Source organism: Epinephelus lanceolatus, chromosome 24 (genome assembly GCF_041903045.1).
Source record: "Epinephelus lanceolatus isolate andai-2023 chromosome 24, ASM4190304v1, whole genome shotgun sequence".
Lineage (NCBI taxonomy): Eukaryota > Metazoa > Chordata > Actinopteri > Perciformes > Serranidae > Epinephelus > Epinephelus lanceolatus.
Window position 1 is genome coordinate 17,055,551 of NC_135757.1, and position 26,896 is coordinate 17,082,446.

Below are 26,896 nucleotides of genomic sequence, written 5' to 3' on the forward strand. Positions count from 1 at the left end.
TCCTAAGTCTGGGTTTTAATGGAGACTTTGAGTGTCTCATGATGGTCTAACTGCTTTTTCAAAGGCTTTTTTTTTGGAAAAACTGTAACTACTTGCCATGTTTTGGTATGCAAATGAGTTGATTTAATTATATGGGAAAATATCAGCTCTGGGACCAGTATTTGTATCATTAGTCAAAATCAGCTGCAATGCAGTGTGGTAAAAATGTCCAAAAACTTGATTAACATTCCCAAATTAATCCAGCAATGTTAGAGGCTTTTGGGTACTGTGACCGGGAGCTGAATGAAGTCCTGTGCTCGACTGCCAGAATAAAACCAACAACGATGGACGACTGAAACAGACTGACGAAATGAAGCGTCTGTAACCAGTGTCGTAACTAATGTCATCTAACTTTCCAGCGTGAAAGTTCAACAGCCCCTTCCAGCGTTAGTCACAACCGAACGGAGAGTTCATAAATCTCTCACTCACTGCAGATTTAAAATGTCTAAATAACGTACACCCTGATGTTTCAACATCTCACCACATCATGAGATGGTTGTATTTTTCCAGGGAAGGCTTGAAATGGAGGGCCTGGGCTGCCAGTAAAACTTATTTGGGCATGCAGTGCGCCCTGAGCCCTGCCAGCAGCGTATAGCAAGAGACATAAAACCCCAAAAACCTGAAGTAGACAAACTGGGTTAAGTGTTCATAAAATATCTCAGGCCAAGGAACTTTTGATGGAGAGATTAATGAAGAGAGGAGGGCTCCTTTTAAAACGGAGTACTGCTCTGTTTCTAAAGGTATTCCTGTGGTTTACTGCAGTCTAAATGCAAAATGCACACAGAGGTCAGAGGTCAGGATTCAAGCTGGGGAAACCAAGTGGCAACCTTCAGATAGATTTACTCTCTTAAATCTCTCTAAACAGAGTCATCTGACTGTACAGCTGCCAAAATCATGATGACACAAGCTTGATACTGTCACATTATTCGCCATCAAGTGTCTATCAAGAAAACTAAACCTGATTTGAAATAACCTTCTCCCCTTAACAATGCAGCAATCTACAGAGCATTTCTAATAATACTGATATTTCAGTTCAAAATCCCACAATGCACTGCTTAACTTCTGCTCCAGTAATAACAGACGTGTAGCCTAAATGACAGTTTTGTGAGACGACACTCATCAGTAGTGAGGCATGATGATTCATAAGTGTGTGAAGTCCCAATTTACTGCTCACTACAGAGAAGGCCACTGAGTGTTAATCATGGAGGGAACCAGAGAGAACAATTTCTGTTCTCCTGGCAAGATTCAACGCAGCATAATCACATTGTGAGACAAGGGAATGTATCACGATCAGAGTGAAAGGCACATATTATTACAATCACACAATGAGGAATTTTTTTTGCACATGTCAGGATTTTTGCTTCCTGGATGAAAAACTCAGCACCAAAATAAGAACTATGTTCAATTAAAAAAGAGGAAATATTACCTGCAACATGCTGATGATGTAACTATTGATAGTACCAGGAGTAGTCGTGGGAATATAACTTTTAACTTTACTCCACAATGACACATCAAGATGCACATGAAACTGAAATAAAGCAGAAAACTGAAATCAGATGGGAAAATACAAAACGTTTCGGAAAATGATGAGCAAATGAACAAATATACAAAATGAATATTTGCTATTTCCCTTCATTCATCAGGAAATCTCCTCCAATGAACAGTTGAACCACTTACCTGCCAATAACCTGCGAGGATCTACACCAAACCTATCTGTAATGTAACAGCAGACTTTTTCAGACATTCTGATGTGTGAATAATAAACTGAATGATAATAAACATTTCTGTGATGTGGTCTTTTGTCCCTTACTGGGACTGGTTGGTCAAGCTAAGAATCTGTAGTCCCGCTGCAAAGTACCGCGGTAGGTGTGTTACGGTTAACGGTGCTGCGCCACGTGCGTAAAATGCGCACAGCGGCTCTGCCAATGTGGAGACGCACATATCGATCCAGCTGCTATTTTTTTTTACATTTTAAAGTTCAAAAGAGCAAAGTGAAAAAGACAAAACTCAACAAAACTCAGAGATATGTTTCATAAATATAAGTAATACTCTATGAACAGTAACTAATACAGTCCATGAGGCTGCAGTGAGTCCATGTTGCTATATCAAACCTCCATAAGTAGGCCCGTTCATGAGACTGAAAGCAAACCTGTAGCAGACAATATGAGTGAGGATGCAGTCAGGTGTGGAGGCTACATTTATACACAGTTAGATATGGACTTGATCTCAGGTGTTTTACAGGCTGATTCAATTAAACTTTACATCACAGAGGTGAGGTGTGACTGTAACACGCGTGCGCGTCATGAGGTGAAGGATTCCATGGTTGCTATGGTTTGTCTCCAGGTGCATCATTTATACAAGATCATCATAAATATATATACATAACAAAACAAAACCGAGAACGGTCCACAAAAGTTTTTCACAACTTACAGTCGACGATTTCTTCCAACTCAACTCTTGTGCTGAGGACTTGTTGTCTCCTGACAAGGACAAAAGACTCACAGAGACTCACTGAAAGACGCTCAACTCACTTCCATCATGGAAACTGTAAGATTTATACTCTTTGACTGTTTTTGTGTTTGTGTGTGTTTTACTGTCGACGCTTTAAGTTCACTAATACATTATTAACAGGCTCTGATCGCCATATAGAAGCAATAAAAGACATCATTTTAATTTTAACAAACACCGAATGCTTAATATTATGCTTAATATACTTTTTCAAGGTTCACAAATTCAGATACATGGTTTATCACAGTAAAATATTTCAGTGCTATGAATTCAGAGGTGTTTACATTTGAATATTAAGTGTACAGTGACTGTAAAATTAAAACAGCCTTTATAGTTTTTCTCTTATTTGCTTTCACACACTCCTCTCACTCCAGGTGTCACATGGTACACAAAATATATTGAAGTGGAAATCAATATTTATATTATATTAATATTTATTTATTGCAGGGAAAACTGTACTGATCAATTCATCTGTTCATTTAAAAAATAACAACAATGCATTTAATCAAAATGGCTGCCTCACTAATGATAGAATGATTTCTTGTTATAATTTTTAGACATGTACATGAACTTAGTGTATAATTCCCATCAGATATGTGAACTAGATGTTTTTGTAATAATATGCAGCACTGAAACATGATAGCAGCTCACATTATGAGGGCCTTAAAGTGAATCCTCATTTATTACCTGACCTTGATGTCTGGTCCTTAACTTTTTTTTGCTTACATGTTGCATGGCAGGTTGATATGATCTTTAATGGGGACATTTTAGGAAACAAAAAAACTCCATGTGTTAAAGGACTAACAGGCGAACATGCTGATGAAGAGTAATGCCATTTTCTAAAGGGAGGTTGATTTTTTTTGCAGAAAATTGTCACATGAAATTGGTATCATTCACTGCTGTGTATCATTTACTGTACTTGTGAAGCCTCAGTCTAACATGAGTGTGTCTTGTAGCTGTGTGCTGTGCCCAGGCTGGAGAGACAGAGGCGGCGTGTGGCCTGCAGGAAGAGTTCATGCTGCAGCCATGACCAGGTCAGACATTTGATGTCCCACATTGTTGTGAATGTAACCCTTAATAACTAGAATCAGACAGCTTTACAAATGTTTCATTTGACAAGGTGGTCCTCTGCAGAGCATCTGATGTCTTTGTCTCCTGTCAGATTATAAAAGTATGTTGTTAAATAACAAGTTTACTGGAGCCTGACATCCTCCTGTATGTTGCTTACCTTCCCCAGGTGTCCACCTCCGAGCAGAAGCACCAGCCCTTTGCTTCTGCTGCTGCTCCTCCCCAGAAGAGGAAGAGGACCTCCATGGCTCGTCCTTCCGAACCTTCGGAAGCTCCAGAGGTGGTCAGTGCTGTTTCCACGCCTCAGCCATCCACATCGGACACTGACATGCTGTCTTTTTTAAATCTGGTCCCCAGGCCTTCAGCCACCATCTCACCTGACGAGCTGCCAGTGTGCTCCGGTGTGGCCCCCGGCCCCCAGCCCTCCACTGCTCTGCTGCCTGATGACGGCCCTCTGAGGATCCACAACCGCTCCGTGGAAGAGTACCAGCAGCTCTACCACGAAGTTGTGGACCCCATGCTGAGGTGTGTTTGAGTCAGAATCATCTTTCAGTCAGATCATCTTGACCTTCTTCAATAATTATTATTTCAGAATCATATTGAAGCTTTTTAATCACATGTATCGTTATGATTTAATTTCTGTTTCTTCTGCTCCTCACAGGTACAAGGATGGCCGGCTGCGTCCTTACAGTCTGGCGTTGGGGAGGTGCATCAAGCGGAGGCTGTGGGAGCGACTGGAGCGTCCAATGTTCACTGAATCAGTCACTGAGGACGGACTGGTTCATGTGGACGTGTCATACGGGCTTGAGCACCATCCTCCCCTGTATGACGTGGACACTTCAGGAGAGCCCGAGCCCTGGACACCGCCACACGCCAAACAAGCTAAGCACTAAATATTAGTCCTATTAGTTCAGATATGTAAATAGTTCTGTAGTTCAAGTTAAGTGTTATAGTTCAAGTTAAATGTTGTAGTTCAAGTTAAGTGTTGTAGTTTTGTGCTGCAACAGAACAGACCTCTCTCCACCTCTGTGACTCTGCTGCAGATCCAACCTCTGCCTCCACCCTCTGACAGCAGCTTTTATCATCCAACTGCTGCCCCATGCTCCACCTGCTAATTCTCACACACAGTTAAAGGAACGCCTCCACCAGCTGCCTCTGAAGTGTCCATATCCAACCTTCACCAACGGCCTCTCACTGCCACCTTCAGGTTTAAATTCATCTACAGCCTCTGCCAGTAACCTGCAGCTGCCGCCTCCACGTGCAGGTTCTGGCAGACAGCTGCAGTGAAACCGCCATCGACTGCCTCTAAAGTGTCTTGTTCCACCAGCTCCACAAACTCAAAGTGCATAAGAACCGTGCTATCTAAACCCTCTGTCAACCTCCACCTACAGCCTCTGCCAGCAACCTGCAGCTGCCGCCTCCACCTGCAGGTTCTGGCAGACAGCTGCTGTGAAGACCTCCACCAACTGCCTCTAAAGTGTCTTGCTCCACCAGCTACACCATGTCAAAGCGCTTAAGAACCATGCAATATTTAAACTTCTGTCAAACTCCATCTACAGCCTCTGCCAGCAACCTGCAGCTGCCGCCTCCACCTGCAAGCTCTGGCAGACAGCTGCAGTGAAACCTCCACCAACTGCCTCTAGAGTGTCTTGCTCCACCAGCTACACCATATCAAAGCGCTTAAGAACCATGCGATTTTTAAACTTCTGTCAACCTCCATCTACAGCCTCTGCCAGCAACCTGCAGCTGCCGCCACCACCTGCAGGTTCTGGCAGACAGCTGCGGTGAAACCTCCACCAACTGCCTCTAGAGTGTCTTGCTGCACCAGCTACACCATGTCAAAGCGCTTAAGAACCATGCGATTTTTAAATGTCTGTCAACCTCCATCTACAGCCTCTGCCAGCAACCTGCAGCTGCTGCCTCCACCTGCAGGTTCTGGCAGACAGCTACTGCCAAACCTCCATCTACAGCCTCTGCCAACAACCTGCAGCCACCGCCTCCATCTGCAGGTTCTGACAGACAGCTGTGGCCAGTCCTCAACCTACAGCCTCTGCCAGCAATCTACACCACCAACTCCACCTTATGACTCTGGCAGACAGCTATTGTCAAGCTTCCATCTACAGCCTCTGCCAGTAACCTGCAGGTGCCGCCTCCACCTGCAGGTTCTGGCAGACAGCTGCTGTGAAAACTCCATCGACTGCTTCTGAAGTGTCTTGCTCCACCAGCTACACCATGTCAAAGAGCTTAAGAACCATGCCATTTTTAAATGTCTGTCAACCTCCATCTACAGCCTCTGCCAGCAACCTGCAGCTTTCGCCTCCACCTGCAGGTTCTGGCAGACAGCTGCTGTGAAACCTCCATCGACTGCCTTTAAAGTGTCTTGCTCCACCAGCTACACCATGTCAAAGCGCTTAAGAACCATGCGATTTTTAAAATTCTGTCAACCTCCATCTACAGCCTCTGCCAACAACCTGCAGCCACCGCCTCCATCTGCAGGTTCTTACAGACAGCTGTGGCCAGTCCTCCACCTACAGCCTATGCCAGCGATCTACACCACCAACTCCACCTTATGACTCTGGCAGACAGCTACCATCAAGCTTCCATCTACAGCCTCTGCCAGTAACCTGCAGCTGCTGCCTCCACCTGCAGGTTCTGGCAGACAGCTGCGGTGAAACCTCCACCAACTGCCTCTAAAGTGTCTCGCTCCACCAGCTACACCATGTCAAAGCGCTTAAGAACCATGCGATTTTTAAATTTCTATCAACCTCCACCTACAGCCTCTGCCAGTGACCTGCAGCTGCCGCCTCCACCTGCAAGTTCTGCCAGCAATCTACACCATCAACTCCACCTTATGACTCTGGCAGATGCCAAACGAGCTAAGCACTAAATATTAGTCCCATTAGCTCAGATATGTAAATAGTTCTGTAGTTCAAGTTAAGTGTTATAGTTCAAGTTAAGTGTTGTAGTTCAAGTTAAGTGTTGTAGTTTTGTGCTGCAACAGAAGACCTCTCTCCACCTCTGTGACTCTGCTGCAGATCCAACCTCTGCCTCCACCCTCTGACAGTAGCTTTTATCATCCAACTGCTGCCCCATGCTCCACCTGCTAATTCTCACACACAGTTAAAAGAACGCTTCCACCAGCTGCCTCTGAAGTGTCCATATCCAACCTTCACCAACGGCTTCTCACTGCCACCTTCAAGTTTAAACTCATCTACAGCCTCTGCCAGTAACCTGCAGCTGCCGCCTCCACCTGCAGGTTCTGGCAGACAGCTGCGGTGAAACCGCCATCGACTGCCTCTGCCAACAACCTGCAGCCACTGCTTCCATCTGCAGGTTCTGACAGACAGCTGTGGCCAGTCCTCCACCTACAGCCTCTGCCAGCAATCTACACCACCAACTCCACCTTATGACTCTGGCAGACAGCTACTGTCAAGCTTCCATCTACAGCCTCTGCCAGCAACCTGCAGCTGCCGCCTCCACCTGCAGGTTCCTTCAGACAGCTGCTGTGAAACCTCCATCGACTGCCTCTAAAGTGTCTTGCTCCACCAGCTACACCATGTCAAAGCGCTTAAGAACCATGCCATTTTTAAACTTCTGTTAACCTCCACCTACAGCCTCTGCCAGCAACCTGCAGCTGCCGCCTCCACCTGCAGGTTCTGGCAGACAGCTGTGGCCAGTCCTCCACCTACAGCCTATGCCAGTGATCTAAACTACCATCTCCACCTTGAGATTCTGGCAGACAGCTACCACCAAGCCTCCATCTACAGCCTCTGCCAGCAACCTGCAGCTGCTGTCTCCACCTGCAGATTCTAGCAGACAGCTGCACCTTAAACCTCCAGCCTGTTTTCCAGCCTCCTGTCATGCTGACTGCAGTCCTGTCCCCATGTGAAGACTTCAGTGGAACAGCAGGGACCAGAGATACACTTGTAAATAGAACCATTCAGATACAGTGCAGAAACATAGCTGTGTAATAACAGCACACCCTGGCTGATAAACTTTCTGGTTACATCATCTTCTTCTTCTCAGGTATTTCCAGGCGCTATGTGAAAGAAGAGCACACACCCATCAGCACAAACCTGACTGACTGTTAAGCTGAGCTTCATCTACCAGAGAGAGCTCTTCTTCCTCCCACTCGTCTGAACTCAAGGTGGTGTGGATCAGGCTGGTGTATAGCACTATGAGATATCTGGATATTTGGGAGATATTTCTCAGTGTGTTGTCATGAATGTTCAGTTAATCTGATCTTTGAATGCATGTTAGAAATGATCAAGTCTGTAGAAGTCACTGAGTGAAAACAGGGATGTTATATATCTGTGTAGTAGAAGGTGTTAGAATAATATCTGAGGTGGGAACTCTGTGTGGTTTTCTTCAGGCCCTGTTGGACTTTACAGACCTTAACACCTTAAAATTCACTGAGAGCTGATCAAGGCCAGGAGGACCAGAGATGCTGCTTCCTCCAACATCTACCTCCCCCACTCTTTCTCTCTACCTCTCTCAACCCAACCGGACGAGGCAGATGGCCGCCCACCATAGAGCCTGGTTCTGCTCGAGGTTTCTGCCTGTTAAAAGGCAGTTTTTCCTCGCCACTGTCACCAAAGTGTTTGCTTGTGGTGGGAATTTGTTGGGTCTCTGTAAATGAAAGAGTATGGTCCACACTTGCTCTATATAATAATAATAATTCGGCTCTATATAAATAAATGTGACTTAATTTGGTTGATAAATGCTTGTGTGTGTGTGTCGCTCACTTTCTTTTAATTCTCATAAGTCTACAGTTAGAGATGTTAGTATGTCGTTAATAACAAGTCTTGAGGTTTTCAGTTTCTAATAAGCCATCAGCAAAAGCTCATCAGTCAACTGCATTTATAAAAAAAAACTTTAATAAATCATTAATGAAAGATTCTCATGGTCATTTATTAATCTTGCAGTTGTTGATGTTGATAAGTTGTTTATAAATTGATTTTGTGCTTGAGACAGCCCTTTGCCAGAAGCTAAGTGGTCAAACATTTATCTTCCTTATGAATTAAAAAACAAGCTGATTATGCTGCTGCTGCTGCTGCTGCTGCTGATGATGATGATGATGATGATGGAGGGCTCCAAAAGGATCTATAAAGACAAAAATAAAGGACATATTAACAATTAGCAAAGGCATTAATTAATGCTTCTAAACTTATAAGGTTAAAAAAATTCTGTCATCAGTATAATTTGAAGGATGCCACACAATAATAACCATTTAAAATGGCAGAAAACCTGTTTGGGCAAAAACAAAAAACTCTTGTGGTTGATTTTTTTTCAAACCAAGGACTCAAGTCTGATCTAAGACTTTGTGTTTCAGGACCTACAGGCCACAATACAAAGTATTCACAAAAGGATAAGTATAAATATTTATTCCAAAAAAAGATGATTTATTAATTAAAGTTAAAAAAAAGAAATAAAATAAAACAAAACAAAACAAAACAAAACAAATTAAATTAAATTAAATTAAATTGTACTTTGGAGGTGTTGACAGAAGAAGAAGAAGAAGAAGAAGAAAAAGAAGAAAAGAAAGAAGAAGAAAAATGTTTATTTGTAAATTAGCTCCAGCATTTAAATACACTCCAAACTGGTTATGGAGTATTTCCTGAACAGTATTTATTTATTCATTATTTAGAGCAGTATTATCATGTAATAATTTTACTTTTTCCACATCTCACCACATCATGAGACGGTTGTATTTTTCCAGGGAAGGCTTGAAATGGAGGGCCTGGGCTGCCAGTAAAACTTATTTGGGCATGCAGTGCGCCCTGAGCCCTGCCAGCAGCGTATAGCAAGAGACATAAAACCCCCAAAAAAGTTCCCTGGCGTGAGATATTTTATGAACACTTAACCCAGTTTGTCTACTTGTTCATAAAATATCTCAGGCCAGGGAACTTTTGATGGAGAGATTATTGAAGAGTGGAGGGCTTCTTTTAAAACGGAGTACTGCTCTGTTTCTAAAGGTATTCCTGTGGTTTACTGCAGTCTCACAAATATTCCTAAATGCATACAGAGGTCAGAGGTCAGGATTCAAGCTGGGGAAACCAAGTGGCAACCTTCAGGGCTGAAAAATGAAGGCAAGGAAGTGTGGCAAAAACTGCAGTTCCTCAAATGGCCACTTGGGGCTGAGTCAATCCTCATAGACGCCCATGTTAAAATGCCCAACTTTGCAGCAGAAATAAACATGTTTACAACCTGGTACAAAAAACAGTTTTAGTCTCTAACGCTAATTTCAACATTCATGACCGCTGTACTGACAGTGAATTTTTATATAACTCACCTGTTTACATTTTATTAAGGCTTAAAGTTACACATATGCAAGGGTGGGACCGCTTGCGTGACAGGCTGTCTGTGAGGCGTACAAGTCAGAACCCCCTTGCTCCTCCCTCTTGTCCGAATATGGTTATGTCTGCCGCCAAAATAACCAAGATGGCGACGGCTGAAATGCCAAACTCAAGGGTTCAAAACTGGAGTCCACAAGCCAATGGATAACGTCATGGTAAGTACATCCATTATTTTTTTTACAGTCTGTGTTTGAGAGGTGAGCGGATGCCACCCATTTACAAGTCGTTACCACGGCAACTACATCGGTTAGGTAACGTTACTATGGTGTAACCCCAGATTTACAGAGCCCAGCTGTAGCTGTTACTATTTTAGTGTTTACAGTTCATGAAAGTTAATTGCAATGTTTTGGTTACCTAAAAGCGTATTTTTAGTTGTACTTAAAGACACTCTAAAAAGTGGAATGTTCAGTGTTTTTTGGGTTTTAAACTTTTTTTTTTTTTTCCATTGGCAAAAATTAGCACTAGCATTATCACATTTAACCATTGCTGTATATGCAGCATGTCAACTAAGCTAACAGCTAGCGCAAGGGTTAGCTCCACACACTGTGTGTTTCCACTAACCCCCGCTGTACAGAATGAAGCCCAAATATCCTGGATATGACCACTACCATCTTGCTCTGATGATATGATTTGGAGCCAGAGTCTGCACAGTAGCGATCTCTACTGGTATCAACTACCTGTCCCTACACCTGTGCGACCAATCACAGGCAGTGCCATGACAGTGAGCACACCAGTAAGCACACACAGCTATCAGTCATGATATTCCCCCTTTTTTTAACATCAAATTACTTATTATAACCAAACTGATCAGATAAAGGGACACTTGGACAAACACCAACAGGAGACATGTCCCCTCGCGAGTATTTAGAGCAAGTGCATTTGTTCCCCTCCAGAAAAACATGACAGTAGCTAGAGGTGTTTGTTTTGACAAAATTAAAGACATTTAAAACCCAAATTGATCCAGAAAATGCTCAAATTGGCCCACTACTGCCCACTAAGGCCCTCCTGACTGCACTGAGGTGACCTGGAGGACACTCTCACTTTTCACAATCCTACTTTCATCCCCAACAGTTTCAGATAGATTTACTCTCTTAAATCTCTTTAAACAGAGTCCTCTGACTGTACAGCTGTCAAAATCATGATGACACAAGCTTGATACTGTCACATTATTCACCATCAAGTGTCTATCAAGAAAACTAAACCTGATTTTAAATAACAATTTCTGTTCTCCTGGCAAGATTCAACGCAGCATAATCACATTGTGAGAGAAAGGAATGTATCACGATCAGAGTGAAAGGCACATATTATTACAATCACACAATGAGGAACACTTCACTGGGAGATCTGAACACAGAGTAAGTGGCCAAGAATTTTTTTGCACATGTAAGGATTTTTGCTTCCTGGATGAAATACTCAGCACCAAAATAAGAACTATGTTCAATTAAAAAAGGGAAATTGTTACCTGCAACATGCTGATGATGAAACTGACTATTAGTAGTAGCAGTAGTTATCGTGGGAATTTAACTTATAAAATACAAAACATTACAGCAAAAAATGATGAGCAAATAAACAAATATACAAAATCAATATTTGCTATTTCCCTTCATTCATCAGGAAGTGAGCCATTCTGATGTGTGAATAATAAACTGAATGATAATAAACATTTCTTTCCCGTACTGAGACTGGCTGGTCAAATTAAGAATCTGTAGGCCTGCTGCAAAGTACCGCAGTAGGTGTGTTACAGTGTGGATATTCTCCTGAGACCTCAGCTTTTGTTTGGTGTGCACTTTTAATTTCTCCTAGCTATTTGGGATTAGTAGGACCTGATAAGTATAAAAAACTAATCATTGTCTTCGGACAGCGAGTAGTTTTTGAAAAAAAGATGTCATCATATGAGGACAATGGGTTTATTTTTAATAGTCACAAGTGTGTAATGAAGTATTAAACAGTTTATTTCAATGCCTGAAAGCTGTTGTGCAAAAACAAAACTGAAAACATTTTGTAACTCTGTGGGTTAGAGGTCACTGTTCATGTCTACAGCTGTTCAAAACTGTTCATTTCAATACCTCAACATGGCTGTGCAAGACAAATATGGAACATAGCGTTAGTTCAGGTAGGATATGATGTCAAATCTCATTCAGGGTGCCCTATTTAAACTGCTCTGACCTGCCTACTGTTGCTGCGTCCTCTCCTCCACCCCCGCTACTCCTTTTCATGCTGTATATGACTTATCATATTAGCTCTGAATGAATTTTTCTCTTGCCACACTCCAAGCTAGGAACAGTCTGTCACACCTTACTGGCTGATATATGAAATGCTGTGATAATACAATAATAAAGTCCCAGTGTCCTCAAATGAGTTCTTTTAATCTAACAGTGTCCTAGCCTGTTACTTCTGCTGACATTGGTCATATGTGTGTGCAAAATAAAACTCCAGATGTATCCTCCTGAGACCCTGCGTTCTCACGAGGACATTACATTTTGGGTAATACTTCATTCTGCTGATCTTAGACCTGTTGTCCTGGCTCGTCAACACTTTAATGCTCAGTCTACAGCCAAACCTGACATAAAAGTGGACAAGGTACAAAAGCTGATCAAATTTTATGGTTGAATCATGTTTATTTGTGGTTTGACTCGTAGAGTGTAGCTACGCCTCACAAACAGCCTGTCACTCAAGTGGTCCCACCCTTTCATATGTATAACTTTAAGCCTTAATAAAATGTTAACAGGTGAGTTATATAAAACTTCACTGTCAGTACAGCGATCATGAATATTGAAATTAAATTAGATTAAAAAAGTTGCATTAAATAAATAAATACTGTTCAGGAAATTTTCCATTACCAGTTTGGAATGTGTTTAAATAGCCGGAGCTAATTTACAAAGATAATTTGACCCCTTATTGTGTTATTTTCCTGATAAACATTCTCATCAACCCTAAACTAATCCATTTTTACGTTTTGTATGAGACTTTACCATTATATTGCCATGTGACTTTACCTTTTATATAATTTTACACAAGGTTTTACAAGTGTTAACACCTCCATCTTCTTCTTCTTCTCTTCTTCTTCTTCTTCTTCTTCTTCTTCTTCTTCGGCTTCTTCTTCTCCTTCTGTCTGCACCTCCAGTGTATTATTTATTTTGATTTGATTTAATTTGATTTAATTTCATTTGTTTTACTTTATTTTTACTGAAATTTATAAATATACATATATATATATATATATACAGTACAGGCCAAAAGTTTGGACACACCTTCTCATTCAATGTGTTTTCTTTATTTTCATGACTATTTACATTGTAGATTCTCACTGAAGGCATCAAAACTATGAATGAACACATGTGGAGTTATGTACTTAACAAAAAAAGGTGAAATAACTGAAAACATGTTTTATATTCTAGTTTCTTCAGAATAGCCACCCTTTGCTCTGATTACTGCTTTGCACACTCTTGGCATTCTCTCGATGAGCTTCAAGAGGTAGTCACCTGAAATGGTTTCCACTTCACAGGTGTGCCTTATCAGGGTTAATTAGTGGAATTTCTTGCTTTATCAATGGGGTTGGGACCATCAGTTGTGTTGTGCAGAAGTCAGGTTAATACACAGCCGACAGCCCTGTTGGACAACTGTTAAAATTCATATTATGGCAAGAACCAATCAGCTAACTAAAGAAAAACGAGTGGCCATCATTACTTTAAGAAATGAAGGTCAGTCAGTCCGGAAAATTGCAAAAACTTTAAATGTGTCCCCAAGTGGAGTCGCAAAAACCATCAAGCGCTACAACGAAACTGGCACACATGAGGACCGACCTAGGAAAGGAAGACCAAGAGTCACCTCTGCTTCTGAGGATAAGTTCATCCGAGTCACCAGCCTCAGAAATCGCAAGTTAACAGCAGCTCAGATCAGAGACCAGATGAATGCCACACAGAGTTCTGGCAGCAGACCCATCTCTAGAACGACTGTTAAGAGGAGACTGCGCGAATCAGGCCTTCATGGTCAAATAGCTGCTAGGAAACCACTGCTAAGGAGAGGCAACAAGCAGAAGAGATTTGTTTGGGCCAAGAAACACAAGGAATGGACATTAGACCAGTGGAAATCTGTGCTTTGGTCTGATGAGTCCAAATTTGAGATCTTTGGTTCCAACCGCCGTGTCTTTGTGAGACGCAGAAAAGGTGAACGGATGGATTCCACATGCCTGGTTCCCACTGTGAAGCATGGAGGAGGAGGTGTGATGGTGTGGGGGTGTTTTGCTGGTGACACTGTTGGGGATTTATTCAAAATTGAAGGCACACTGAACCAGCATGGCTACCACAGCATCCTGCAGCGACATGCCATCCCATCCGGTTTGCGTTTAGTTGGACGATCATTTATTTTTCAACAGGACAATGACCCCAAACACACCTCCAGGCTGTGTAAGGGCTATTTGACCAAGAAGGAGAGTGATGGAGTGCTGCGGCAGATGACCTGGCCTCCACAGTCACCGGACCTGAACCCAATCGAGATGGTTTGGGGTGAGCTGGACCGCAGAGTGAAGGCAAAGGGGCCAACAAGTGCTAAACACCTCTGGGAACTCCTTCAAGACTGTTGGGAAACCATTTCAGGTGACTACCTCTTGAAGCTCATGGAGAGAATGCCAAGAGTGTGCAAAGCAGTAATCAGAGCAAAGGGTGGCTATTTTGAAGAAACTAGAATATAAAACATGTTTTCAGTTATTTCACCTTTTTTTGTTAAGTACATAACTCCACATGTGTTCATTCATAGTTTTGATGCCTTCAGTGAGAATCTACAATGTAAATAGTCATGAAAATAAAGAAAACGCATTGAATGAGAAGGTGTGTCCAAACTTTTGGCCTGTACTGTATATATGATGATCTTATATAAATGATGCACCTGGAGACAAACCATAGCAACCATGGAATCCTTCACCTCATGACGCGCACGCGTGTTGTTAAAGTCACACCTAACCCCTGTGATGTCAAGTTTGATTGAATCAGCCTGTAAAACACCTGAGATCAAGTCCATATCAATTCAATCAATCAATCAATTTTATTTATAAAGCCCAATATCACAAATCACAATTTGCCTCACAGGGCTTTACAGCATACGACATCACTCTGTCCTCATGACCCTCGCAGCGGATAAGGAAAAACTCCCCCAAAAAAACCCTTTAACGGGGAAAAAACGGTAGAAACCTCAGGAAGAGCAACTGAGGAGGGATCCCTCTTCCAGGACGGACAGACGTGAAATAGATATCGTACAGAACAGATCAGCATAATAAATTAACAGTAATCCGCATGACACAATGAGACAGAGAGAGAGAGAGAGAGAGAGAGAGAGAGAGAGAGAGATGCAGGTAATGACAGTAGCTTCCAACAACATTACTGAAAGTAATAATATTATAGTTATAGTTCTGGCTACTGTGGTACAATATGTTGAAAGTATGTATTAATATCTGGCAGTATACATGTGTGACAATAGTCATATGTGTATAATAACAGTAGAAGTATGACTAATGACTAATGATGGCAGCAGCAGCAGGAGGCATCTGGCAGGACCAAGGCAGCAGCACCACCACACACGTCACGCTGTCCAGGCACCGCTGCGATATGAGTTAATCTGAGAGACAGTGGAGCACAAAGGCTCCGGAGAAGAAGCCGAGTTAGTGACATCCAGAATGGCCGAGTTAGCAAGATGCAGTAATAGAATACGAGAGAGAGAGAGAGAGAGAGAGAGAGAGAAGGAGAGAAGGTTCCCGGTGTATTATAGGGGGGTCATCCTAACTGTGTATAAATGTAGCTGGCTTCACTGCGACTGTTTGCATCTATTTTTCTTTTCTTTTTACGTTTATTAACTATTTGTAGTCATCACACAGCAGCTGAATCGATATGTGCGTCTCCACATTGGCAGAGCCGCTGTGCGCATTCTACGCACATGGCGCAGCACCTATAACTTCATTAATTAGACCTATTCACATCGACAACAGGATCAGTGGGGATCTGACGGTAAGTGGTCATCAGAGCTTTCTACCTACATATCACACAGTTTTGCTGTACTCTCTGTTAAAATCTCCCAGTGAAGTGTTCCTCAGTGTTTGATTGTAATTATATGTCCTTTTCACTCTAATCGTGATCCCTTCTCTCACAATATTAATCATTTAAAAATGGAATAAAACCTGTGTGGGCAAAAACATTTGAAGCTGATTTTTTTGTTGCCAAAGTTTAACACTATATAAACTATACATATAAGGATAAAAATATATAAGTATATTAAAAAAGAAAGATAATATATGAATTTCTATAAATAAAAATAATGAAATTAAATACTACTGCTAATATTTAGGGTTTCGCAGTAGTAAAATCTTATGTAAAAGTATATAAAAGGGAAAGTGACATAACGATATAATGATAACGTCTCATACAAAACGATTTGTTTCAGGATAATGACAATGTTTATGAGGAGAAATAATACAATAAGAGGTCAAATCATCTTTGTAAATCAACTCCGGTAATTTAAACACACTCCAAACTGATTATGGGGTGTGTTTTATTTTTATTTTATTTTATTTTATTTTCTGAGCGGTATTATCATGTATTTAATTTATAAAACACCGCCATCTTCCGGACACGGAAGTAAACAACACGAAAGGTGTGACGATGTCAAACGTCATCATCGTGCGTCTGTCCCTCCAGTCGCCTCAGCATGTGAAGAAAACATGGGGATACAGTCCGACACTTGACTACTATCTATTTAAATTCACATTACACTAAGTGTAACGAGTGAAAGTGTGACATTAACCCGCGTTAAGACTCTGCAAGTCTGTAGCTAAAAGTGAGTTAACCTAAAGTGAGGTTAGCTAGCTTTACTCGCGGTGTTGTACTAGTTTTCGGTTGTTTAACTAGCGTTTAGCCCGCTAACAGCAGCATGGATAACACGCAGGAGAATCAGATTGAGCTCCACGGAGATGAGGAAATCATCGAAGTCATCGACCTAAACGACACGGAGCCTTGTCCTGGTTGGTTGAAAACTGTTTATTACTGTACTACAGGTCACTTTTGACAACTAGTGTCAGACTAGAAATTTGCTTTGTATTTCATTTAGTCGCTTTACTACTCAGCTAAATTGATACTTGGTGACAGAAGTTGGGGGGCGTACCTCAGGATTTGTGGGGCATTTTCTGGCTGACTACTCCTTTAAATCATCACCTTTTGTCTTAATTATTAAATGAACAGAGTAAGATGGCGCCGAGGATCCCTGCCGCGTCTCGAGCTCCTTATAACTGTACTATTTTTCCTGTTTATTTTGTTTTATTGTTATTTACTGCACCACCGGGCTCAGGGACAGCTTCATCCCACAGCCCACAAAACTGTATATTTATATACACATACTCATAATTATACATTTACTCTATTATGGTTTAAATTCAATTTATATATTTGTAATAACTGCCTAATTTATTTTACTTTATATATATTTTGTGTGTCATATTTTGTCCCTTATTTGAACTTGTGTGGCCTTCTTCTTCCTCTCTATACATATTTAAAGGAACAGTGTGTAAGGTCTAGGGGGATTTAGTGGCATCTAGTGGCGAGGATTGTAGATTGCAACCAGGTGAAACTTTTCGCGGTTAGGATATTCTACAGCTTTAAATGTTTAGAAGGTTTTTATCGGGAGCCGAATTATCCGTAGAGGTCCCTTCCTCTCCAAAACAAACAGACCAGGGGCCTCTTTATAAAGCTTGCTTACGCACAAAACAGGGCTTGAAAGTGGCGTACGCCACTTCCCACGCAAAGGTTGTGATTTATAAAAATAAACTTGGCGGGAGAATATGCGCACCTGTAAGCAAGCTCTGAGTCATGCGTGCGCACATTTTGGAGACACTGGGAAGTGGCGACGCAGACGGCGAGGTGGAGAAGTGGAGTCAGATTTTTATTGATGTCTCACACAAATTTAATGTCACACTATATCCACCTTAGATCCACGTTATCATTGAAATTAAATCCAGCAGCCTTATTTTGCGCTCAGAGTGAGTGATAATTGTTTCATAAAAATACGTATTCTAAATTCTAAATATGTATTTAATCCGCACTGCCTCTAACGTCTCATTGTCCACTCTGTGAGCGCAGGAGGGGGAGAGGACGGCGCGACTGCATGGAATATATTTACTTATTTAGCCAAGTATTTCCAGTGCATTCATGTCTCGAAATACAGCCATTAAGCACAACTGTTACACTCATTTCATCAGCCCTACTTAGACATGTGCTGTTCATGACAAAACCGGCATGAAGAAACGTGTTCGCCTATTACACTTTCATCTTTGAATTGTATTTAAAATTACACATTGTATTTTGGGACGGGGATACCACTGGTTCATGCTGTAATTCAGGCCAGGTGTCTGATCAGACTAATTGCCATAAACATATAAATACTGCGGTGACCCTTGTGCGTAATTGCGCAAGATGGCACTGGCACATACTCTTTTTTGCCTCCACCTTTAATAAATGTGATTCTTTATGTCGCACATCAATGTCAAACATCCTCAAATTTAAAAGCAACACATTAACTACATGTTGGTAAAGGACTAGAAATATTTGGTCTGCCTTTAGATCAGACCACTTTTTTTTCCCTCTGTCACTGTCCGTGCAGTCCCACAGACACAGCTGACAGCATCAGCAGTGTTGATGTTTTGCCACTTTTTCGCTTTCTTTTATTAGTGATCCCGCTGCTGTGGCCACCAAATAAAATCTTTCTTCAGTCCTCCACCTCCCGTTAAAGGGTCTCTAGCTCAGTCTCGGAGAAATTCCATTTTTTGGTTCGTTTCTCACACCTGTTGCCGTGACTCACAACGAGAGACCACTCGCATGCCGGCTCATTTATATGCAGATCGCATTCATGAGGTGATTTGCATGACCATTTATGGTTGAACTAGGGCGTGTAGAGGGCAGAATATGAGGCGGATCTGGGTGCGCACAACTCCAGGAGGTCTGTGATTTATAAAGAGAACATTGCGTGCAAGTGTGTGTGCGCATGGTTTTATAAATCAGATTATTTTTTGGTGCATGCCATTTTCAGCTTTTGGGCGCATGTCAACTTTTAGTATGAATCCTAAGCACTCTTTTATAAATGAGGTCCCAGGTAATTTAAACTGGCAAAACACTGTATAAAGTAGTTTCACGTTAAAAAAAATCAGTGTTTTTCCCCCACTCTGGTTGCGGAGAGGCTGCTTACTATGGTGGCTGATGCATAAACACAAACGACTGTTTCTAGAACCAGGTATGTCTACTCTGGACACACAGAAACATAGTGGAGCAACATGGCAGACTCAGTGGACGAGGACCCGCTCCCTATCTAGATATAAACAGCTCATTCTAAGGTAATAAAACCACTAAAGAAAATGTCCTTATTACAATTAATTTTCTTTCTCTCTCACTGTAAGATGACTTGGCTGACGACTTGGGAGATGTCGACTTTGAAGACGCTGGAAACGCAGATAATGACGAAGGTTGGGAGACTGAGGACGAGATGGAAGCTGAGGCAGACCAGGACGACAGCGAGCTCACCTTCTCCAAACACAATGGTAGCACCTTAACTAAATTATCTGCTGTTGTTATTATATAGATTCAGTCTGTTAAACCTTTAAATGGCTCTCTCCCGTCGTCTGTCCAGGCTCAGTGTTCTGCGTGAGTTTGGATCCTGCGACAAACAGCATGGCTGTAACAGGAGGAGAGGACGATAAGGCATTCGTATGGAGGGTGAGCGATGGAGAAGTTCTGTTAGAGTGTACAGGTGAGAGCGTTCACAAGCATGTTTGCATCCTTCTGTTCACAGTCAGTTTATTTTGCCAGTTGAGGAAATTTGCAGTTAAACTGTAGTTGTGACAGAACAAGCTGCGTTTACTAAATCACTTATTTCTCTTTGTCTCCTCAGGCCACAAAGATTCTGTGACGTGCGCCGTGTTCAGCCACGACTCCTCCATGGTGGCTTCGGGTGACATGAGCGGCATGATTAAAGTGTGGAAAATAGAAACCAAAGAGGAGATCTGGTCCTTTGAAGTGGGGGACCTGGAGGTAGGGCTTCAGTGCAGAGAATTTTAAGAGTGTAATCCAGAAACACTGCATCAGCCTGAACATGCAGCTGTTTAGTTTGTGCATCTGTGAGCACTTGTGTAAAGTCTTTTATTAGGGCTGAAGGAATTTATGAGGAAGTAAGAGGGGATGAGCACTCAGGCTAAGAATTTGTGGTCTTGCGGAGGAAGTGAATGATCAACCGCGACTGCTGAGTTGCCATTTAGCAAGGCACACAACCCACAATAATTACAAGATCTGCTCATTGGCCACTAGTAGAAAATTCCAGTGGTAATAAGAAGGAAATAATCACTGTGAAATTAAAGTAAAGTAAATTTGTGGTTGTCTGTCCTGCTTCCTCCTCAGTGGTTGGAGTGGCATCCCTGCGCGCCGGTGCTGCTGGCGGGAACAGACGACGGCAACGTGTGGATGTGGAAGATCCCTGCAGGAGACTGTAAAACCTTCCAGAGTTCTGCGTGCCAGGCCACCAGCGGCAAAGTCCTGCCTGATGGTGAGGGATGGGAAAATAAGACACAATCATCAGTGCATCTGCTATAGCATTACTCTTTTTCTCTTAACAACAGTTTAAACTCAGGTATATCAGTCATCTCTTTTATCTGCCTTGCATGTTTGGAGAGAAAAAGAGAGTCACAGGCATGAAGGGTGGAGCTTTATAATCTTGGGGGCAGTGGTGATGCAGGTGGGGTGGAGACTTGTGATTTAACAGTGTGTCTAAATGCCGTCTTGTACTGAGACTATAATGTGTAAGAAAATCACTTAAAACAGGAAATAAAATAATCAAAATAAATAATAAAAAAGGATAAGCTCTCCCATAAAAGTGTCTTGTAACACTGTGTGATACAATTATCTTTTATATTAGTCTTAATACATTGTGTTATTCAGTATATGAGTATTTGTGGTTATGTTCTCACTCAAACTGCTTAACCAGGTTGTGATCTGCTGTGTCATGATGCAAACAAATACTAATGGGGCCACAGAAAATTGGAGATGAACATTTATTATCCAGGAATTCACATTATAGACACAGCTGGTTATTCAGCTGGAACAATTTGGCCACAATTTATTAGCCAATTTAGCGTTTTCACCCTGTTATTTATTGCTCACTATTTGTGTCTGGGCCCAAAACATATGATAAATCAGACAGAATGAACTCGATTAAAGGATAAAGGCCTTAAAAGTCTTTAAATGTGTATTTATTCATTTATATTGTTTTCATTTTCCTCCAGGTAAACGGGCTGTGGTGGGTTACGAGGATGGGACAGTGCGTGTGTGGGATTTAAAGCAGGGAAATGCTGTCCACGTCATTAAAGGTGAGTCTGGCAGCTCTGAAAAGTAGCTTCATCCTGCTGGTAGCTTTTTCTCTTCAGATTTTAAGTAGATTTTTGTTATCTCGGTGACTTGGAGTCAACTTTTATAAATGCATTTATAAAGATTTGAGGAGAGACAATGAGGAGATATTTATGTTAAAGTTAAAAGCCTGTTACAGGAACGTTTCATGTGACTCAGTTGCTCTGGCCACAAAAGGAAAGTCATTCTGGCATTTATTGAGATGAGACAGGGTTAGGAGAGGTCATTGCTTCATAGAAGAAAATAAACAGAAGACTACAATAAATAAAAGCCAATAAGTGAGCCTGTAAAATAATCAGACATTAGAGTTGGAGCCCAATAAAACAGAAAAGAGCAGCAGACATAAACTCCGTAAACTAATTCTGTAAGAAAAATAAACTCAGTCATCAGGCCTGATTTTAAAACAGTTGGTGGTCCACAGTACAAACAGGGTCAGAGTCTCTGTGGTCTCTTTGAAGAATAAGACTGAGAAAATACATTTTATGATTACATTAAGGATTTGTTTTTGTCTCATTCAACAGGTCAGGAAGGACACAAGGGGGCGCTGACCTGCCTGGCGTGCAACAAGGACGGCTCCCTGGTGTTGACAGGTTCAGTGGACGGTTCTGCCAAGCTCATCAACACCACCACAGGCAAGGTGGGTGTCGGAGCGACTTAATAAAAGATGGAGAACGTTGTGTCGTGTGCTATAATAAAGCACAGCAGCAGCTCAGAAACATTAAGTGTTCTTCATCAGCGTCCAATCTGAATGTGTTGTTTGTGTGTAAAGGTGGTCGGGGAGTACTCTGTGGAGGGAGGCAAAGCCAAAGGGTCAAGAGACAGGGAAGAATCCAACTCTGTTGAATCTGTGGGATTCTGCAACGTGTGAGTTGAAACCTCATGTTAAAGTGCAGAAAAGTGTCCGTACTGACATCGTTTCACATTTCTGCGTCAGTTTCCTAAACGTTTCACTTCTTTTGCAGCTTGCCTCTCGTAGCAGTGGCATACCTGGATGGGACTCTGGCCATATATGACCTGTCAACACATGTCCTGAGGCACAGGTGCCAACATGAGGTAACCAGCAGTAGACAGTTTGTTTAGTGTAGTTCGTCATGCATACTCTCTCACTAGTCATAACTCTGTATACTTAAAATCTCCTAGCAACCACTTCTGGTACCGTCATGGAGGGCTAGTTGAGCTAATGTTTTTTGTGGGCGGATAATGTTTTTTTACACGACTACATTTTTAAAAATATTATTAAATAACTGTTAAAGCAGCTCCATCAAATACATTGTGCTTGACTTCACCACACCACAGGCTGTATGGCTTGCAGCTTCTGTGGTATTGGGCCAATCACAGGTCACACTAAATTAATGCTTGGGATGATTGCCTGTGAGCAAACCAAACAAACAGTAATTTTTCTCTAGCTCTGTGTAGATAAAAGATTGAATGCAGATACGGTTTGAAAGAGAAGTTTCAATACAACTTGCTACTGGGTTATGTCAGTTGATACCTTAAAGGTATTGAGTACTGACTCCTAGCACTGCCTGTAACTCATTATAATGAGAAACCTTCTGGAAATAAAGACTTAGTATCTCAGAATAATGAGAAACTTTCTCAAATAGTTTGTATTTTGAAGTTAGTATCTCAAAATAGTGAGTTATATCTCAAAATATGACTTTTTTAATCTCAAAATAATGACTTAGTGTTTCAAATGATTTAGCATCTTAAAATAATGACATAGTATGTTAAATTAGTGAGTTTTGTCTGTAATGATGCAGTATGTTAAAAAATGACTTAGTATCTCAAAATAATGATTTAGCATTTTTTGAAAAATGACTTGGTATATTAAAATAATGACTAAGTATCTTACAATAATGACATAGTATGTCAAAATAGTGAGTTAGCATCTCAAAAAAATGTCTCTGTATCTTAATATCTTTGAAACCTGAGTAAAGTGGCTTGTTTTTTAAAAACACGGGAAGAAGGCAATGCGCAATGAAAGAAGAAATTCCCCAAAAATTATCAAGAAATTAATACAGGGGTTAAAGTTCTCCAGCACAGCACCGGATTTCCGGCGTGGCAAAGTTTCTGTCCGGCACGGGCAGAAGTGCTCTACAGTGTGAGCATTTCACTCGCATTTGCCCCTAAAAATATATATATGTGCGAACCGGGAAAATGATTTAGGCGCACAGTGTGCGAGTAAACACAACCTACTGTTTACCATAATCAGCATCGGATGTTTATTCATCAATAACCGTTCAAATAAATGTATTTTAAAAGTCGCTCCTTTGGCTCTGATACAGCCGTGTCCCTCCCAGCATGCAGTCCCCACTGCACTGAGCTTTGTAACAATGTCCTGCCTACAGCCCCCTCTGATTGGTTACACGGCACAAGTGATAGCCAATCAACACTGATGCCTGTGCATGCTTTCACATCATGTCACATTGAGACACAGAGCACAGACAGAGCAGGAGAGGCTCCGGTAAGCCAGCGCTAATTTTGAAGGTAAGGTAACAGAAACCAGACGAACGAAAGTTGCAATAAAAATCCTCTATGCTGAAGTTTTAAAGTCACCACCACAACATTATATGATCCATTTCAATGATGACATGCTTGCCCAGAGGCGAAATTTCGACGTAACTGCCTGTTTAATTCACATCAAGCACGATACAATTTTGCAAACAACCTAAATGATTTAGCTTCTAATAATAATTAGCACCAAGGCAAAAAGAGATGTAGGAGCTATAAGTCAAAAAGTCTGGCAACCACTGAAAGTTTAATCTTTATTTATAAACTCATTATGCTATAAAGGTTTAATCTGAAAAGTAACTACTAAAGCTATAATCTTTTTGTTCGTTTTGATAATAAACACGTTCCTTTGTAACACATACATTTCTATTTCTTCATTTTGTGACCACAACACCAAGCCCCCCGCTCACAAATCTTCCGTGCTCCACATTTCAGGCACAAAATTTTTTCTTGCTTTAACCCCTGTTAATAATAAGAGAAAATTATAAACAAGAAAATTAGTATTAAAAAAAAGACTTTGAAAGAGTGCTTAAAATTATGATAATTCTGTTACATAATTTTAAATTGTAAAATGATAATAATTATATATACATTGTCCTTAGCTTTGTTTGTTTTTTCCGTCATTTTTTAAAAATAATTTTCTAAATTTATTATGGGTCTTACCAAGTTGCTCAATGTCTTTTTTCCCCCTTGTTTTTGAGGGAAAAAAAGGTTCAAAGGTTTTAACAAAGTCCAAAGGTTTAAATACTTGTGAAGGATATCTGAAGGGTTAAAATAATGATGTAGTATCTAAAATAATGAGTTAGTATCTCAAACTAATGAGAAACCTTCTCAAAGTAATGACTTTGTATCTCAACAGAGAGTTAGTATCTTAAAGCTTTTTCAAAGTTGTGACTTTGTATTATTTCTCATTTTATTTTAGATATTCATTTATAATTACCTAAAAAAAATCTTTTCTTAAGGGCTTCCATACACATTAATTGTGCATTAACCACGATATAGATATTTTTTTGCTGTTGACATATCATCACCTTTTCAGTTTTGGTTCAGTTAGCTGCCTAACCAGTGTTAAGGTGGGGTTAGAGTTAGAAATGCCAACTGTTCACAGCTGCTGCCATGACCTACAGCCCCTCTCTGTGTTCCTCCAGGCTGGCATCGTTCACCTGCAGTGGGAAGAGTCTTCTTCTGTGGTGTCCACTTGCTGCTTAGACGGAGCGCTGCGCCTATGGGACGCTCGCTCGGGCAACATGGTGTCCGAGTATCGTGGCCACGTCGCAGAGGTCCTCGACTTCACCATCAATAGGTACGACTATTTCCACATGAGGTATTGTCTCTGTCAAAATGTGACATTGGGTTGATTTTTCTCGTTGTGGTTGATGTGTCCTTCAGGGAAGCGACTCTCGCTGTAACTGCTTCAGGAGACCACCAGGCCAAAGTCTTCTGTCTCCAAAGACCTGATCGGTAAAGAGAGCACAAAGAAAGGAGATGGGAAGAAGAGCGGAGGAAATATTTCAAGAGAAATAGCAGAGACATTTCATGATCAGACTATTTTTGCTCTCTGGCATCAGAGAACATGTTTCCCAGCTCCTCAGGATTTTAAAAGGTGTGGTGTCAACATCTTATCTGACCTGCTTCAGAAGGATTGTAGCATCCAAAAGATAATAATTTCAGTTTTCATCAGGACTTCAGTTGTGATAATTCAAACACGCCTAAAGTAGTTTTGATCTTGTCAACACGGGAGTTTCATTTTGTTTATAACAAGCTGTTCCTGGTTACTTTGTTAAGTATGCTCTTGTTGAAGAATCTGAGAGACTAAACAGGAAAATAGTCAGAGTGATACATTACAGTGTGCTTTGCCTTTGACATCCCTTTTTAATGTTCTGTCCAAAATGTTTTTCGAGATAAAACAAGACAGAAAAGAGGAATTCTCTTTGATGTCACTATGATTTCTTCCATAATTGGATTTATTTTTTGTCTAATGTGAGGACTGAATTTCTTAAAGTCCTACTTAACCCCTCGAGGGTGTGTGCGGTCTTCCAGACGCAGGAATTATCTCGCCAAGTTTTTGATGTAAACTCAAGTGTAAATACAAAATAATAAATAATATACTTTGTTCTGGGTAAGCATGGAAGCTTAACCAAGGACCGTGTTGTGTGTGACTAATGTCCACCCCCACTTCTTAAACCTCATCTGAGAAAATAGTTCATGCTTTAATCTGTTTTTGTCTGTGTGTCAGTTTAGAGGAGACGAAGCACTGAGTTCATACTTGAGGACAAAAGTGGACATTTTTTTACGTCACGCTAACATAGAGGGATGGGAAAAATTATGTGGGCTCTTTCCTTGTTTAGACTGATTCAGTTTTAACTCAGATCTGCTTTATCTGTTTTATCAGATATGAGTAAAAAGAGGAGTCAGTTTGGAGACGACAGGACCCTTAAGGAAGTTTCCCAAAACCACAACCGCGATATGATTAAAGGTAGAAAACTGTAAATCTGAAGGTGGTGAGCACAGTCATAACAACTGACCTTGATTTAGAAAAGCCCAAATGTGTAATACCTCATCTTTAATACCAAATTTAGCTTTTTATCATTTAATAGATGAGGTCATCCTTAGCTCAAGGTGCCTCCAGCACTACACAGAATCTATTGAGAGTTTTATTAAGGCATTACTCCTGTTGAACACCACATATATCCTCCTGTCTCCCCACGACAATGACAAATATATACAGTACAGGCCAAAAGTTTGGACACACCTTCTCATTCAATGCGTTTTCTTTATTTTCATGACTATTTACATTGTAGATTCTCACTGAAGGCATCAAAACTATGAATGAACACATGTGGAGTTATGTACTTAACAAAAAAAGGTGAAATAACTGAAAACATGTTTTATATTCTAGTTTCTTCAAAATAGCCACCCTTTGCTCTGATTACTGCTTTGCACACTCTTGGCATTCTCTCCATGAGCTTCAAGAGGTAGTCACCTGAAATG

The 26,896-nt window shown here is 41.1% G+C and overlaps 1 protein-coding gene across 1 annotated transcript; it reads left to right on the top strand.

The window, feature by feature from the left end:
• The first annotated feature begins 16,628 nt into the window (after positions 1-16,628).
• Positions 16,629-26,022, top strand: aamp (angio-associated, migratory cell protein). Its single transcript, XM_033623190.2, has 11 exons — positions 16,629-16,977; positions 19,399-19,539; positions 19,629-19,748; positions 19,890-20,029; positions 20,393-20,537; positions 21,274-21,357; positions 21,916-22,031; positions 22,164-22,258; positions 22,357-22,447; positions 25,054-25,208; positions 25,295-26,022. Exons 1-11 carry the CDS (start codon positions 16,887-16,889, stop codon positions 25,368-25,370), a joined length of 1,254 nt encoding a protein of 417 aa, XP_033479081.1. The 5' UTR covers positions 16,629-16,886; the 3' UTR covers positions 25,371-26,022.
• Positions 26,023-26,896: the final 874 nt, after the last annotated feature.

Coding starts and splice junctions, on each gene's coding strand:
- aamp (XM_033623190.2), top strand. CDS start 16,887: ATGGATAACACGCAGGAGAATCAGATTGAGCTCCACGGAGATGAGGAA. Junction 19,540..19,628: donor CACCTTCTCCAAACACAATG/GTAGCACCTTAA, acceptor TCGTCTGTCCAG/GCTCAGTGTTCTGCGTGAGT. Junction 22,259..22,356: donor TCTGTGGGATTCTGCAACGT/GTGAGTTGAAAC, acceptor CTTCTTTTGCAG/CTTGCCTCTCGTAGCAGTGG.